This window comes from Symphalangus syndactylus, chromosome 10 (genome assembly GCF_028878055.3).
Source record: "Symphalangus syndactylus isolate Jambi chromosome 10, NHGRI_mSymSyn1-v2.1_pri, whole genome shotgun sequence".
NCBI lineage: Eukaryota > Metazoa > Chordata > Mammalia > Primates > Hylobatidae > Symphalangus > Symphalangus syndactylus.
The window spans coordinates 23,125,823-23,139,974 of NC_072432.2; the positions used below are offsets into that span (position 1 = coordinate 23,125,823).

The window sequence follows — 14,152 nt, forward strand, 5'->3', positions numbered from 1 at the left end:
AGAGCGTAAGGATAGAATGTGACATTAACGGGAGGCTACAGTTACTGCTTCTGTAAATGTATGGATATTGTGGTATCTTCCATAATTTTTCTGCAGTCATTTATACTGAGTGAGAATAACACATGAGATGGGTGAGTAAGACTGGAGTTTGTGCCAGTTCATGCTATTCTAAGTAGTAAATGTTGGACTTAATTCTCCTGGACACTAAACCACATAAACTTATCGGAGTGAGCTTACACAACTCATAATCAGAAGATGGTAATGTAGAATTTTAATTTTGTGTAAAACTGAAAGTAATATCTATTTTTAATTATTTACATTGCATTTTGCAGGCTTACGTCATACTTTGACCATTAACTAAGACTTTTAAAACAACTGGTTCCTTTAGACTTTTTGTTTACTTATTTATTTATTTTGAGACTGGGTGTGGCTCTGTTGCCCAGGTTGGAGTGCAGTGGCGTGATTGTTGCTCACAGCAGCCTCGACCTCCCCAGGGGGCTCGGGTGATCCTCCCACCTCGACCTCCTGAGTAGCTGGGACTACAGGTGCGCACCACCACACCCGTCTACATTTTTTGTGTCTTTTTATAAAGATGAGGTTTTGCCACATTGCTCAGGTTGGTTCCAAACTCCTGGGCTCAAACAATCCACCCGTCTTGGCCTCCCAAAGTGCTGAGATTACAGGCGTGAGCCGCCAAAGCTGGCCTACTTAGACTTTAAAAATAAATAATTTACTATGTTGGTAAATTCTATTACCCTTGTAGGGGAGGAAAGTACTTCAATAACAATACAGAGATACTTTAAATAAATCAAGATTTAATGTTGGTTTAACTAGCATCTTAGCTAATGGGTATACTGATCCACATAAGGGTATTGAGAACAAATAGTCTCTGATATCAATGTATTTTTCCTTTTAGATCTTCAGATTTGATTCTTACTCATCTTGGACTTCTCTCTTTTCTTTAATAAGTTAACATAAGCTAATTTTTCTTTCATACTGATGTTTTATTTATTTATTTATTTGAGACAGAGTTTCACTCTTGTTGTCCAGGCTGGAGTGTAGTGGCGTGATCTTGGCTCACTGCAACCTCCACCTCCTGGGTTCAAGCACCTCTCCTGCCTCAGCCTCCTGAGTAGCTGGGATTACAGGGTCCTGCCACCACTCCCAGCTAATTTATTTTTATTTTTTTTAATTTTTAGTAGAGACAGAGTTTCACCATGTTGGCCATGCTGGTCTTGAACTCTTGACCTCAGGTGATCTGCCAGCCTCGGCCTCCCAAAGTGCTGGGATTACAGGCATAAGCCACTGCTCCCGGCCGATGTTTTATTTTGAAAGCGAATGACATAGAACACATGTGAAAAGTGAGGCACTGGGAATTTGCACATACACGCAAGGGCAGAGATGTAAAAATAATAGACTCTGCAACAGAGCTAGATATACCATTGCTGAGGTTGGGAGGATGCTGATGGAGAGCTGACATGTGAAGTTCACGGTGCTCTCTTTAGGTACCGATCCCGGATGTGGCCACTTCTGTGAACCTTGCCAGGAGACTTCCATTTCCCCGAGAGCAAGGGTCTTAAGGGGTTTCTGGAAATAAAGCATTTTGTTGTTGGCACTGCGTTTATCAGTAGGGTTTAGGGGCTTTCCAAACCTTGACCAGAGCCCCAGGGTCACCTAAGGGGTAGCTTGGAGCTGGGCTTGACTCTCCACCTCTCATACCCTGTAGGGGTGGCTTTGACTGTCCAAGATTCCTGGCTGGGTTGGAATTTTGAGGGAATGGTGGAAGGTTCAAATGCCAACAGGAATAAACCAATGGGAAACTGGCCCGCCATGGCCCAGGAAGAAGCTCTTGGGTTTTTTTGTGTTTTGGTTTTTTGTTTTCACATGGACTCAAATCCCTAAAACTCTAGATCCTGAATGTCATTTAGGCAGCAAACCTTCCCATATAACTTACTGTTGTTATTATTAGGCTATAATTGATTCTTTATAGATCATTGATTATGTGCCATGTAAGTACTGATATGGGGTGGTACAGAAATATATACTTCATAGGCCAGGCCCAGTGGCTTACACCTTTAATCCCAACACTTTCGGAGGCCAAGGTCGGAGGATTGATTGAAGCCTGGAGTTAGAGACCAGCCTGGGCAACATAGTGAGACCTCGTCTCTACAGAACATCAGAAACTCAGCAGGACGTGGTGGTGCATGCCTGTAGTCCCAGCTATTCAAGAGGATGACTTGAGCCCAGGAGTTTGAGCCTGCAGTGATCTATGATTGTGCCACTGCACTCTAGCCTGGGTGACAGATGGAGACCCCCAACTCTGAAAAACAAAAAGAGAGAGAAATATCTACTTCACCTCATAAAGTAGTTTTTTTTGTTTCGTTTTTGTTTTTTTTTTGAGATGGAGTCTAGCTCTGTTGCCCAGGCTGGAGTACAGAGGAGCAATCTAGGCTCCCTGCAACCTCTGTCTCCCAGGTTCACACGATTCTCTTGCCTCAGCCTCCTGAGTAGTGGGGATTACAGTTGTGCACGACCACACCTGACTAATTTCTGTATTTTTAGTAGAGACAGGTTTTCCCCATGTTGGCCAGGCTGGTCTCAAACTCCTGACCTCAAGTGATCTGCCCGCCTCAGCCTCCCAAAGTGCTGGGATTACAAGCATGAACCACTGTGTCCAGCCTAAAGTAGAATTTTTATGAGTTTATCGTTCTTATTCCCTAGAGAAAATTACTGATTAGAGAGATTCAGCAACTCTCCCAAAGTCAGTGAACTAGAGAGAGTGGAAGAGGCAGACTTTGGACCTAGGTCTACGTGGCTCCATAATGGGTACTTCTAGCCACTGTCCCAAACTGCCTCTTTGAAGGACAAGGTCCCATTCTCCTGGGGCAATTGAGATTAAGGAACAGAGTAGGCTTTCGCTTCTGCCCCTCAGTGCACGTGGTATACCAGTCACCTCTAGTGTCTGCTCAGATTTCATTTTGTACATCTGGCTCAGGTACCGCCCCTGTACTAAAGTGTTTTCGGTTGTCATAACTATATCTCTCGGTGATTTCTTTTGGGAAATACACTTCCAGTCTTTAGTTTCTGTTTTGCGGGTGTGGCTGGCCACATGTGTTTTAAACAGTGTTTAGACAGTGGGCAGGTTATCTGTAATTTCAGTGAAACTGAAACCGTTTCCTTCTGGCCACATTGATGAGCATTATCATATAGTTATCTTTTACTGTCATAGAAGAGAAGCAGTAGTTTCTGATCACTGTTCTAGGAGCTTTACACCTTCTGTACTATTAAGTTTAAACTTTACAACAACTCAGCGAAGTGTACGTGCTAGTGTTCTCATTTTATAGACAAAGAAACTGGAACTTGAAGTAATTAACTTTGTCAACTGATAAAGCTAGCAAGTGGAGCCAGGCATGGTAGCTCCTGCCTGTAATCCCAAGACTTTTAGAGGCTTAGGTGTGAGGATGGCTCGAGCACAGGAGTTCAAGACCAGCCTAGGCAACGTAGTGAGACCCTGTCTCTACAGAAAAATAAAAAAATTAGCCAGGCATGGTGGTGCGTGCCTGTAGTCTCAGCTGCTCTGGGAGCTAAAGGGGGAGGATCACATGAGCCCCGGAGATCAAGGCTGCCGTGTGTTAAGATCATGCCACTGCACTCTAGCCTGGGTCACAGAGCAAAACCCTGTCTCAAAAAAAAACAAAAACAAAAACAAAAACAAAAAAAGCTATATAATGGGGGAGCTAGGATTTGTGAGCCTAGGTCTGTCTGATTCCATGCAATTTCCTCTATCTCATGCAACTTTCTTTTCCTTTATTTTTTCTGACTTTGAATGCCAAGTGTGTTTCAAGAAAAATGCAATGCGTTTTTTTGTTTGTTTGTTTTGTTTTCTGTTTTTTGAGATGGAGTCTCACTCTGTTGCCCAGGCTGGAATGCAGTGGCACGATGTCTGCTCACTGCAACCTCCACCTCCAGGGTTTAAGCTATTGTCTCATCTCAGCCTCCTGAGTAGCTGGGATTACAGGCGTGTGCCACCATGCCTGGTTGATTTTTAAATTTTTAGTAGAGACAGAGTTTCACTATGTTGGCCAGGCTGGTCTCCAACTCCTGACCTCAAGTGATCTGCCCACTTTGGTCGCCCAAAGTGCTGCGATTACAGGCATGAGCCACCAGGCGCGGCCAGAAAAATGCAATGCTTTTAATATCATTAACATACATTTCACCCAGAGGTGTATTTGGCTCTTATAATATATGGGGTAATATATAGGGTGTCATATCTTGATTGCTACATGAAGATGATGCAAAAATAATTGCTATTAGACAAAGTAAGGATTGAGCATATGAATTATTTTTGAGGAATAGTCAAATAGTTGTTTATGTGAAATTTCACAGACTCTGAACATTCAAGATTTGATGTTGATGAGGCTTATCTGAGAGCTTCCCTGAAGGTCCAGGCTGGTGTCATGAGCCCTGTGAGGCTGGTCTTCAGGAGAGAGTGAGTCATCAGTCAGTAAAGGGTGTGCCCCAGGAATATATGTAAAAGGAAAGTGGCCTGGATTCAAATCCTAGCCTTGACATTGACCGTGAAACCTTATGTGAGTTATTTGAATTCTTTGAGCCTTAATTTTTTTGTGAGCAAAACAGAGACAACTTAGTTTCTTTCTTGGAGTGCTGTTTTAAGAAACTTCATGAGATCATGCATGTAAAGTTCCTAGCATAGCAACTGGTCTGTAGTCATTAAATGAATGTAAGTGTTATGACCTCAGACTGAATTTATTATTTTCATTAAAAATGTGATCATGTTAAATCTTCAGAATGACTCTGAAAAGTGGTAGAAGTGACAATAAAACTGAAGGAAAGTATATCCTGTCAGTAATATTCCTCGATTTTGGAGAATTTTGCAGGTTTCTTTTATTCTTTGAGAAGAATGAACACCAATATGGTAAGATCATTAGTATCTCAGAAATGTTTTACATTAACAGAATTATTATGTTTTATTTTATGTCATATTTATGTTTTATTGTTACTTTTTTCATTTCATTTTCTCTCTAGGCCTACATGCCAGTGTTGTAAAGTTGACCAAGCAGACATAATTCCCATTTTATGAGGGAGGAAACAATTTCAGAGAGCTTAAAACGTACTGGAGGCTGAACTTTAATCCAGTACTTTCCCCTTCTCTCGTTAACACTTCCTGATTTTTCTGGAATTATGGCTCCATTCTGGGGATGCCTGCCAGAATTCATAATCAACAAGTGAGATGCTTGGGGGAATGAAGAAAGTTATTTATATACACACCAAACTGTGTATTCCAGTAAATAAGAGAGTTATTTTCCTGGAGTATCAGTAAATGTGTGATAACATTGAGCTACAAGGCTAGCCTGAAACTGGAGCAGATCTTCATTGAGAAGGTACATTGGCAGTAGGATCATCCTAGAATATTTGTGGAGGCTCCCAGACTGTCTTGGGACCTAGAGCTATATTTCGGGTGTTCTTTGGGTCCTTTGGAGTACAATTAATTCAGACTATGAACATGTCAGGAATCCTGGGCAGGGCAAGTTTAAAAGACCCTACCATTTTGGGCAACATTTTACCTGGCTTAAGTTTTTAACATATTCCGTGAGATTTTGCTGTTGATCTGCTTTAGGTAATGGTGGTGGTGATCATAGCAGTAGTAGCTGTTGTAGTTGTAGTAATGTAAGAGCAAATATTTACTGAGCAAGTACTATGTACCAGGCATAATTTTAAACACATAGTCTGTATTATTTTAGTTGATTTTCTTATCTTGATATGCAAGAACAATGATAGTCTCCCCTTTACAAATGAGGAAATTGAGGCACAGGAGTTAGAAGATCACAGAGCCAATGAGTAGTTGAGTCAAGACTGCCCCAAGGGGACCATCCTGGCTAACACGGTGAAACCCCGTCTCTACTACAAATACAAAAAAATTAGCCAGGCATAGTGGCGGGCACCTGTAGTCCCAGCTACTTGGGATGCTGAGGCAGGAGAATGGCGTGAACCCAGGAGGTGGAGCTTGCAGTGAGCTGAGATAGCGCCACTGCAGTCCTGCCTGGGCGACAGAGCGAGACTCCGTCTCAAAAAAAAAAAAAAAAAAAAAAAAAAGACTGCCCCAAGGGAGCCTTGAGCCCCTTACTGCTCCGCGCTGGCCCTGACAACTGAAACACACAGCACTAGTGACATCTGTGCGCTGCTGGACACACGGGTTAACCTGAAGGAAATGGAGCTCCCTTTTCAGCACCTCTGAGAGATCATTAATTGATAAGACCCCATTAACTAAACACTGCTGCTTACCAGTTACTTCTCAGAACATTCCAGTTTCTCCTAGTGAATCTATTGTCTATCTTGTTTAACATTTTCTCATAGATCTATTGGCTATTTGTATTTTCTAAAAATCATATATTTTTGTCCTTGATCTCTTTTTCTGTTGGTATATCCATTTTTTTTGCTACTGATTTATGAGTTCTATAAGCATTAAGGATGTTCGTTTGTTTAAATTGCACAAGATCATCAAGCAATAAGTATGTTGAATTTGATGTAGCATACATTTCAGGGTTATCATTAGTCTTTTAATTTTACTTTGGTGTTTTTGATATGGAGAATTTTTATTTTTCACGTAGTTTAAGCTATCCATATTTCCTTTACAGTTTGGTCTTGGGCATTATACATGAAAAGGATCAACAATTTTGTCATAGTTGACTGCAGGCTTTATCCTCCTTGCCCTACTATATCCAGTGTATTAGTCTGTTCTCATGCTGGTAATAAAGACATACCTGAGACTGGGTAATTTATAAAGGAAAGAGGTTTGATGGACTCACAGTTCTGCATTGCTGGGGAGGCCTCACAATAATGGCTGAAGGCTAATAAGGAGCAAAGTCATGTCTTACATGGCAGCAGGCAAGAGTGCATGTGCAGGGGAACTCCCCTTTATAAAACCATCAGATCCATGAGACGTATTCACTGTCACAAGAAAAGCACAGGAAGGACCTGCCCCCATGATTCAATTACCTCCCACCAAGTGCCTCCCATGACATGTGGGAATTCTGGGAGCTACAATTCGAGATGAGATTTGGGTAGAGACCCAGCCAAGCCATATCGCACAGTAAACCAGCAGGAGTGTATTTACTTTTTCTTTTCTTTCCTTATCCTATGCAGGAAGTCAGCACATTCTGGTAATTCTTCCTCTTCCTCTCTCTTGCATCAGCTCCTTGTTCTCCATGGCTGTTTCTCTCATCCCAATTAGGCCCTTATTTCAAGACCATCAAAACTTCAGTTTCTGACGTGGTCCCCCAAATTTTCATATATTCAAATCCAGTGTCAGACCTGATTTGTCCTGATTTTTTCTGTTCAAGGCAAAATGAAGACCATTTCATTAACTAACGCTTGGGCTCTGGCAACCTTCACCCACTGGTCTTCTTGCCTCTTGCTCCTTTTCTCCCCCCGTATTCCCTCCCAGTCCTTGTCAATAGGGTAATTCTCTTCTTAAAAAAATTTTCTGGGCCAGGCATGCTGGTTCACATCTGTAATCCTAGCACTTTGGGAGGCCGAGGTGGGTGGATCACTTGAGGTCTGGAGTTCAAGACCAGCCTGGCCAACATGGTGGAACCCCATCTCTACTAAAAAATACAAAAGTTAGCTGGGTGTGGTGGCTCGTGCCTGTAGTCCCAGGTACTCAGGAGGCTGAGGCAGGAGAATCGCTTGAACCCAGGAGGCAGAGTTTGCAGTGAGCCGAGATTGTGCCACTGCACTCCAGCCTGGGCGACAGAGTGAGACTGTGTCTCAAAAAAAAAAAAAAAAAAGAAAAGAAAAAGAAGTTTTCTGTATCTCAGCCCCATCCTTTAAAAATCTCCTCTTCCCCTTGCTTGTAAATCAAATATTGACATTATTCCACAGCATCCTGGAGCTGGGTGAACTCTTAATGTTCATCTATAAAATGATTTCTCACAGTACAAATACCTCTGATTCTACAGAGAACTCACTACTTTCTGTGGCTCTACGTGGAACAGCCTTCCTTATTCCCTTATGTTGAAACAAAACCTATCACTATGTAGCTGTCTTTTCCCCACTTTGTAGACTTCACCTCCTCTGCCCTTTCTTTCTCCATGGCCAGGAGCTATGCCCATCACTGCCTAATTCCCCATTTCTATTGCTTTTTGAACACTTCCATCAGCTCTCATAATGTAAACTGCCACTTGTAGGATGACAGCTCCCCAAATTGTGTCTCCAGGGGTGACTTCTCTGAGCTTAATGTGTCTGTGTTAAATTTTTGCACTGTTTGAAGGCAGTGGCATCATTTTGCCATCTCAACCACGCCGCATCTCAGTCCGCTAAGTTTTCTCTTCTGCAATGGGCAGAGTTTCATCAGCCATTCCTATCCTATGATTTCTGGACCTTTGACTCTTTTGAAAGTCTCCTTGGGATGCTGGCTGGATTTTTAATGCCTGGATATTATCTCAGTGACACCCTGATGTCCTCTTGATGCAGCTACTGACTTCACGTATTGATATAATGCAATTGGCTTCCATTGCAATGATGTCACCTGTTTCATAACTGAGTGTGTGATTGACTAAACCTAGTTTTACTAGAGATCCTCTGGGTTAATAGTGATCTATGAGTCTGCTCTATGGGTTTGTTTAAATAGGTATACATTTACCTATCTGAATTTCATATATATATATATATTTAGGTTTTATTATATATATTTATAAATGTATATATTTAGGTTTTTGTCAAGACAGGGTCTTGCTCTGTCACCCAGGTTGGAGTGCAGTGGCATGATCATAGCTCACTGTAGCCTCAACCTCCCAGGCTCAAGTGATCCTCCCACCTCAGCCACCTGAGTAGCTGGGACTACAGGTTTGCACTACCATGCCTGACTAATTTTTAAATTTCTTGTAGAGACAGGATTTGCTAGGTTGCCCGGCTCGTCTCGAACTCCCAGACTCAGGCAATCTACCTGCCTCAGCCTCCCAAAGTGCTTGGATTATAGACATGAGCCACCATGCCCAGCCTCCCTACATGAATTCTTCATGTTAGCCAGCATTATTTCCAGGCTGCTGCAGGTACATGCCTTTGTACTCAGGTACTGCCTCCATCCTCAGGGACTCTGTAGTCCACTGTGGAGTCTGGACAGTTATATATGAAAAAACTAGAAAGTGATGTAAACCACTGTACAACAAACCACCAAATTTTATGTGGCCCACCACTAGTCCTTTATTATCCCAGAGAAGAGCATCATCAAAATTTAGTACTGATTGGGCACAGCCTTGGAAGGCTGAGGCAAGAAGATTGCTTGAGACCAGGAGTTTGAGACCACCCTGGGCAACACAGCGAGACCCTGTCTCTACAGGAAGTTTTAAAAAAAATTACCTGGGCATGGTGGTGCATGACTGTAGTCTCTGTTACTTGGGAGGCTGAGGTGGGAGGATCACTTGAGACCAGGAGTTTGAAACCAGCTTCAGCAACATAGCAAGACCCTGTCTTTCTATTAAAAAAAGAAAATAAAACCCTCAATACTGACAGTAAGGGAGATGTCCTATTTGATTCATCCTTCCTACCCATCCCTTTCTACCCTGCCCCATCAGCCCACAATAGTGCCTTGAACTCAGCAGCTTTTTAGTGCATGAGGTTTATGGACTCACGTTTATCAGAAAAACACTATGCTTTGGAGTAATCAGAGAAAGTCTCATAAGGAAAGCTTGATTTGCACTGAGCTTGGAAAGATGGGTGTGGGAGGGCATCCAGAGAAGGAGGATGAGTACGAGGAATGAGTTGATATAGTGAATTATGTAAGGGCCTGTAATCCCAACTACTCAGGAGGCTGAGGCAGAAGAATCACTTGAACCTGGGAGGCAGAGGTTGCAGTGAGCCGAGATCAGCCATTGCACTCCAGCCTGGGTGACAGTGAGACTCCATCTCAAAAAAAAAAAAAAAAGAATATATATATATAAAAACATATCCTAGCAGTAAGTCAAGATTTTCAAACACAGGTTAACATAACTTCTGGTTAAATAAAACATAGACTTGGGTTGTATTTATTTATTAATGAGTCCATTCATTTAGTATTTACTGAATTCCTACTATGTGTTCGACATTCTCTAGCACATGAAGTTCTTGAACTTGGATGAGTAACAATTTACACTGTTTCTTTCATTAACCTCTAATTGAAAGCTACCAATCTTTTCTGATGTGGATGTTGATAACAAACCACAGTAGTATTAACAGGACCTGTAACTTTATTACATAGAGCTTTTCAGACCATGTATCACAGATCTTTTCATATGACACAACAGTTGTAGGAGAGACTTTAGTATATGGTTTATGATCTTCACTATCTTGAAATTATGAATGATTACAATTTTTACTAGATCTTAAGTACTCCCCCCCAATTTTTTTTTTTTTTTTTTTTTGAGACAGAGTCTGGCTCTGTCACCCAGGCTGGAGTGCAGTGGCGTGATCTTGGCTTGCTGCAACCTCTGCCTCCCGGGGTTCAAGAGATTCTCCTGCCTCAGCCTCCCAAGTAGCTGTGACTACAGGTACATACCACCACACCTGGCTAATTTCTGTGTGTTTTTTTTTTTTTTTTTTTTTTTGTAGAGACGAGGATTTGCTGTATTGCCCAGGCTGGTCTCGAACTCCTGGGCTCAAGTGATCCACCCACCTTGGCCTCCCAAAGTGCTAGAATTACAGGCATGAGCCACCAGGACTGGCCTGCTTCAAAGAAAATAAAAAAAAGACAATGTGTTCATAGATAGACACATATATTGTTATGATGTTAATGAAAGGAATGATGTAAATTGTTTCTCATCCAAGTTTAAATTTTTAAAAGAAATTGGATTACTACATAATTCCTTAAAAAAGAACCACAAACTTATACAGTTTTTTAAAAAAGACTTTAGGTAATTTTTTAAATTTGGATAATTTTAATATAATTGATTTATTTTCTAAAAATCTGTATATTTTATTTTACTCATTTAAAAATGTTGTCCTGAGAAGGGTTCGTAGGATTCACTAGATTCTCTCAGAAGTTTCATTGCACAAAAATGATTCAGGAACATTATTCTAGATGCTGGAAATAAAGTAGCAAACAAGTCAGATAAGGTCCGGGCTTCCACAGAACTTACCTCGGGGGATGAGGAAAGAGGAAGATGACAAACAATAAACAAAGAATCAGCAGATTTCTAGGTAGTCATAGGGCTATGTATGCAACTCATATGTGTGTGTGTGTGTGTGTGTGCCTGTATGTGTTTCCTATACTATATATGAGAGTAGGAGGAATAAGAGAAACCATATCACGTTCAGCATGTAGACTAGGGTAATAAGTTTCAGTTTTCTTCTAACCACATTGTGTGTTCATCAAAGATTTTTTTAAATTGTGATAAAATACATATAATGTAAAATTTACCATCTTAATCATTTTAAGGGTACAGTTCAGTGGCATTAAGTACATTCACATGGTTGTGTGACTGTTGCCACCATCCATCTACGAAACTCTTTTCATCTTGCAAGACTAAAGCTTTATACCCATTAACCAATAACCCCTTCCTTTCCCCAACACTGGAGCAGTGACAAGACATGTTTTACATTTTAAAAGCATGACTTCATTTCAAAAACATGAAGACAATGTTGCTAGGCAAGAATAGAATCACCAACAGGAAACCAGTTAGGAAATATGGCAGATGAGAGGTGACAGTGGATGAACTATGGTGTTGGCAGAACAGGAGTTTGAAATGGACTTTGGCAGTAAATCAGACAGGATTAGATGATGGACTGGAACAAGTATGGAGGAGGACTTGGGTTCTCTTTCAGACATGGTAAGTCTGAGTTGTGTCTTTGCCATCCAAGTGGAAGTGCCTAACAGTTGAGTAGACAAGTCAGAGTTCAGGAGAAACACCAGAATATATTGTGGAGTCCTGGGCAAACAAGTGGTATTTGAAGCAGTGGGAATGGATGAGATAATTCAGGAAGATAATATAGATAAAGAACAGGCCCAGGAATAATCTCTGGGGCATCGTCATCGTTTAGAGGTCAAGCTGAGAAGAAGAGAACTTTATGAGTGGCTTGTCCAATCTTACTTAGAGAACTTAGTATTGTAGGAACTTGGATCTTGGCTCAGACAAACAGACAAAGCTACCAGTGGAAAATTCCATCAGACTAGTCTTAGCCAGGTTATACTGGGTCTGGCCATGAGAGAGGAGTAATCTCATCTTCTAATTTATATTTACACCTAGGACATCTAAGATGGCACTGGGATGGGGAAGGCAAGACAGCGCCAAAGAGAAATTGTTCTCTATTATTTTATTCTTTATAATTTCAACTTGTATTTTAGATTCAGGAGGTACGTGTGCACGTTTGTTACACTGGTATGTTGCACAATGCTGTGGTCTTGGGTGTGACTGATCCCACTACCCACTTAGTGAGAATAGTACCCGATAGGTAATTTTTCAACCCTTGACCCCTTTCCACCGTCCCCTCTGTAATGGTCCCCAGTGTCTATTCCCATCTTTATGTCCATGAGTACCCAACATTTAGCTCCAACTTATAAGTGAGAACATAATGGTTTTCTGTTCCTGAGTTAATTCGTTTAGGATAGTGGCCTCCAGCTATAGCCATGTTGCTGCAAAGGACATGATTTCATTCTTTTTTATGACTGTGGAGAAATTAATAATTTGAAAGCATTCAACACTGCTTGTACGTAGAAAACATTACATAAATGGAATTGACATAATATATATTAACGAATCAAAGAGGAGGTAAATATTTCATTGTAGAAAACCTTTGAGTAGGTATCTTTTGTTGTCCCATAAATTAAGGATGCTAAACATACATTTAAATTTTCTATTTTTAAAATTAATTTATTTATTTATTTTGAGACAGAGTCTCGCTCTTTCGCCCAGGCTGGAGTGCAGTGGCGCGATCTCAGCTCACTGCAATCTCGGCCTCCCGGGTTCTCGCCATTCTCCTGCCTCAGCCTCCTGAGTAGCTGGGACTACAGGCGCTCACCACCACTCCTGGCTAATATTTTGTATTTTTTGTAGAGACAGGGTTTCACCGTGTTAGCCAGGATGGTCTTGATCTCCTGACCTTGTGATCCACCCGCCTCGGCCTCCCAAAGTGCTGGGATTACATGTGATCCACCATGCCCGGCCACATTTAAATTTTCTGTGTCATAAGATATACTATTTTCTACATACAGAATCTCAATAGCTATTTGATTGGTTGATCATGCAAGGTTTAAGAAGTGGTCTAAAAACAACTTTGAAAAATTATGTCATTTTTATGTATGTATGGTTTTTTTTTGGTTCTAGTAAAAAAATGTAAATGTTTTTAAGTGATCTTTAAATATCTAATAGTTTATCATCTCTAAATGTACATTTTGAAATATAAATTTTACAACATGGGATATGATATAACCTGAAAGTCATGCTGCTCATTTATTCAGTTGGTCACTACAGCCTGACCTCTTGGGCAGGAATTTAATTAATGAATTATGAACATGTTGAATGTCATTTGACTTGCGATTTGATGCTTTTAATAGTTTGTGGTTTGCTAATTATTTGGAAATCTCTCACCACTTTGTTCTAGAAACAGCATTCGGGTTTCTGTGCGTGTTCCTCTTTGCCATATGCAAACATTTGGGAAATGGAAATAGGGAAGCAGCAGCTTCTTAGAAAAACTATAGATGAATGGAACAGGAACTGCAAAATTAGCAGAATGTAAGAGGAACTGTCGATCTTGTCCATGATTGCTTTGGCTTATTTTTTCTCCTTTGCTAGGAGACCTGTTCTGATGATGTGTGTGGTCCTCACCACACTGCCGTGCCTCACCTTTTCCATAGCAGTGACTGAGGTATGGAATTTTGATTTCTTCTGCTACAAGATTATGAGATTTTATAATTTCTTGTTATTGGAATTTGATAGAGCAGCGTGCTCAACAAATTTCTTGACATTTATGTAATCCAATCTTCTTCCAGGTTGCAATATATGTTATTTAAAGTACTAAGATCATTGTTACCTCTGTGACTGTGAAGGAAAGTCTAGTAGCCAATTTTTAAAAATTAATTTTGTGGTTGTGTGTGAGAGACAGAAATGATATTTGAATGTTTAAAAAGTGAAAAATGTGAAAGTTGATCTATATTTATTTC

The 14,152-nt window shown here is 40.8% G+C and overlaps 1 protein-coding gene across 1 annotated transcript in view; it reads left to right on the top strand.

Moving 5' to 3' along the window:
• The window catches only part of TMEM236 (transmembrane protein 236), a 40,188-nt gene that overhangs the window by 1,596 nt on the left and 24,440 nt on the right, over positions 1–14,152 (top strand). The window contains exon 2 of the mRNA XM_055296692.2: positions 13,785–13,857. Coding sequence (XP_055152667.1) covers positions 13,785–13,857 — 73 coding nt within the window. The remainder of the gene's footprint in view (positions 1–13,784; positions 13,858–14,152) is intronic.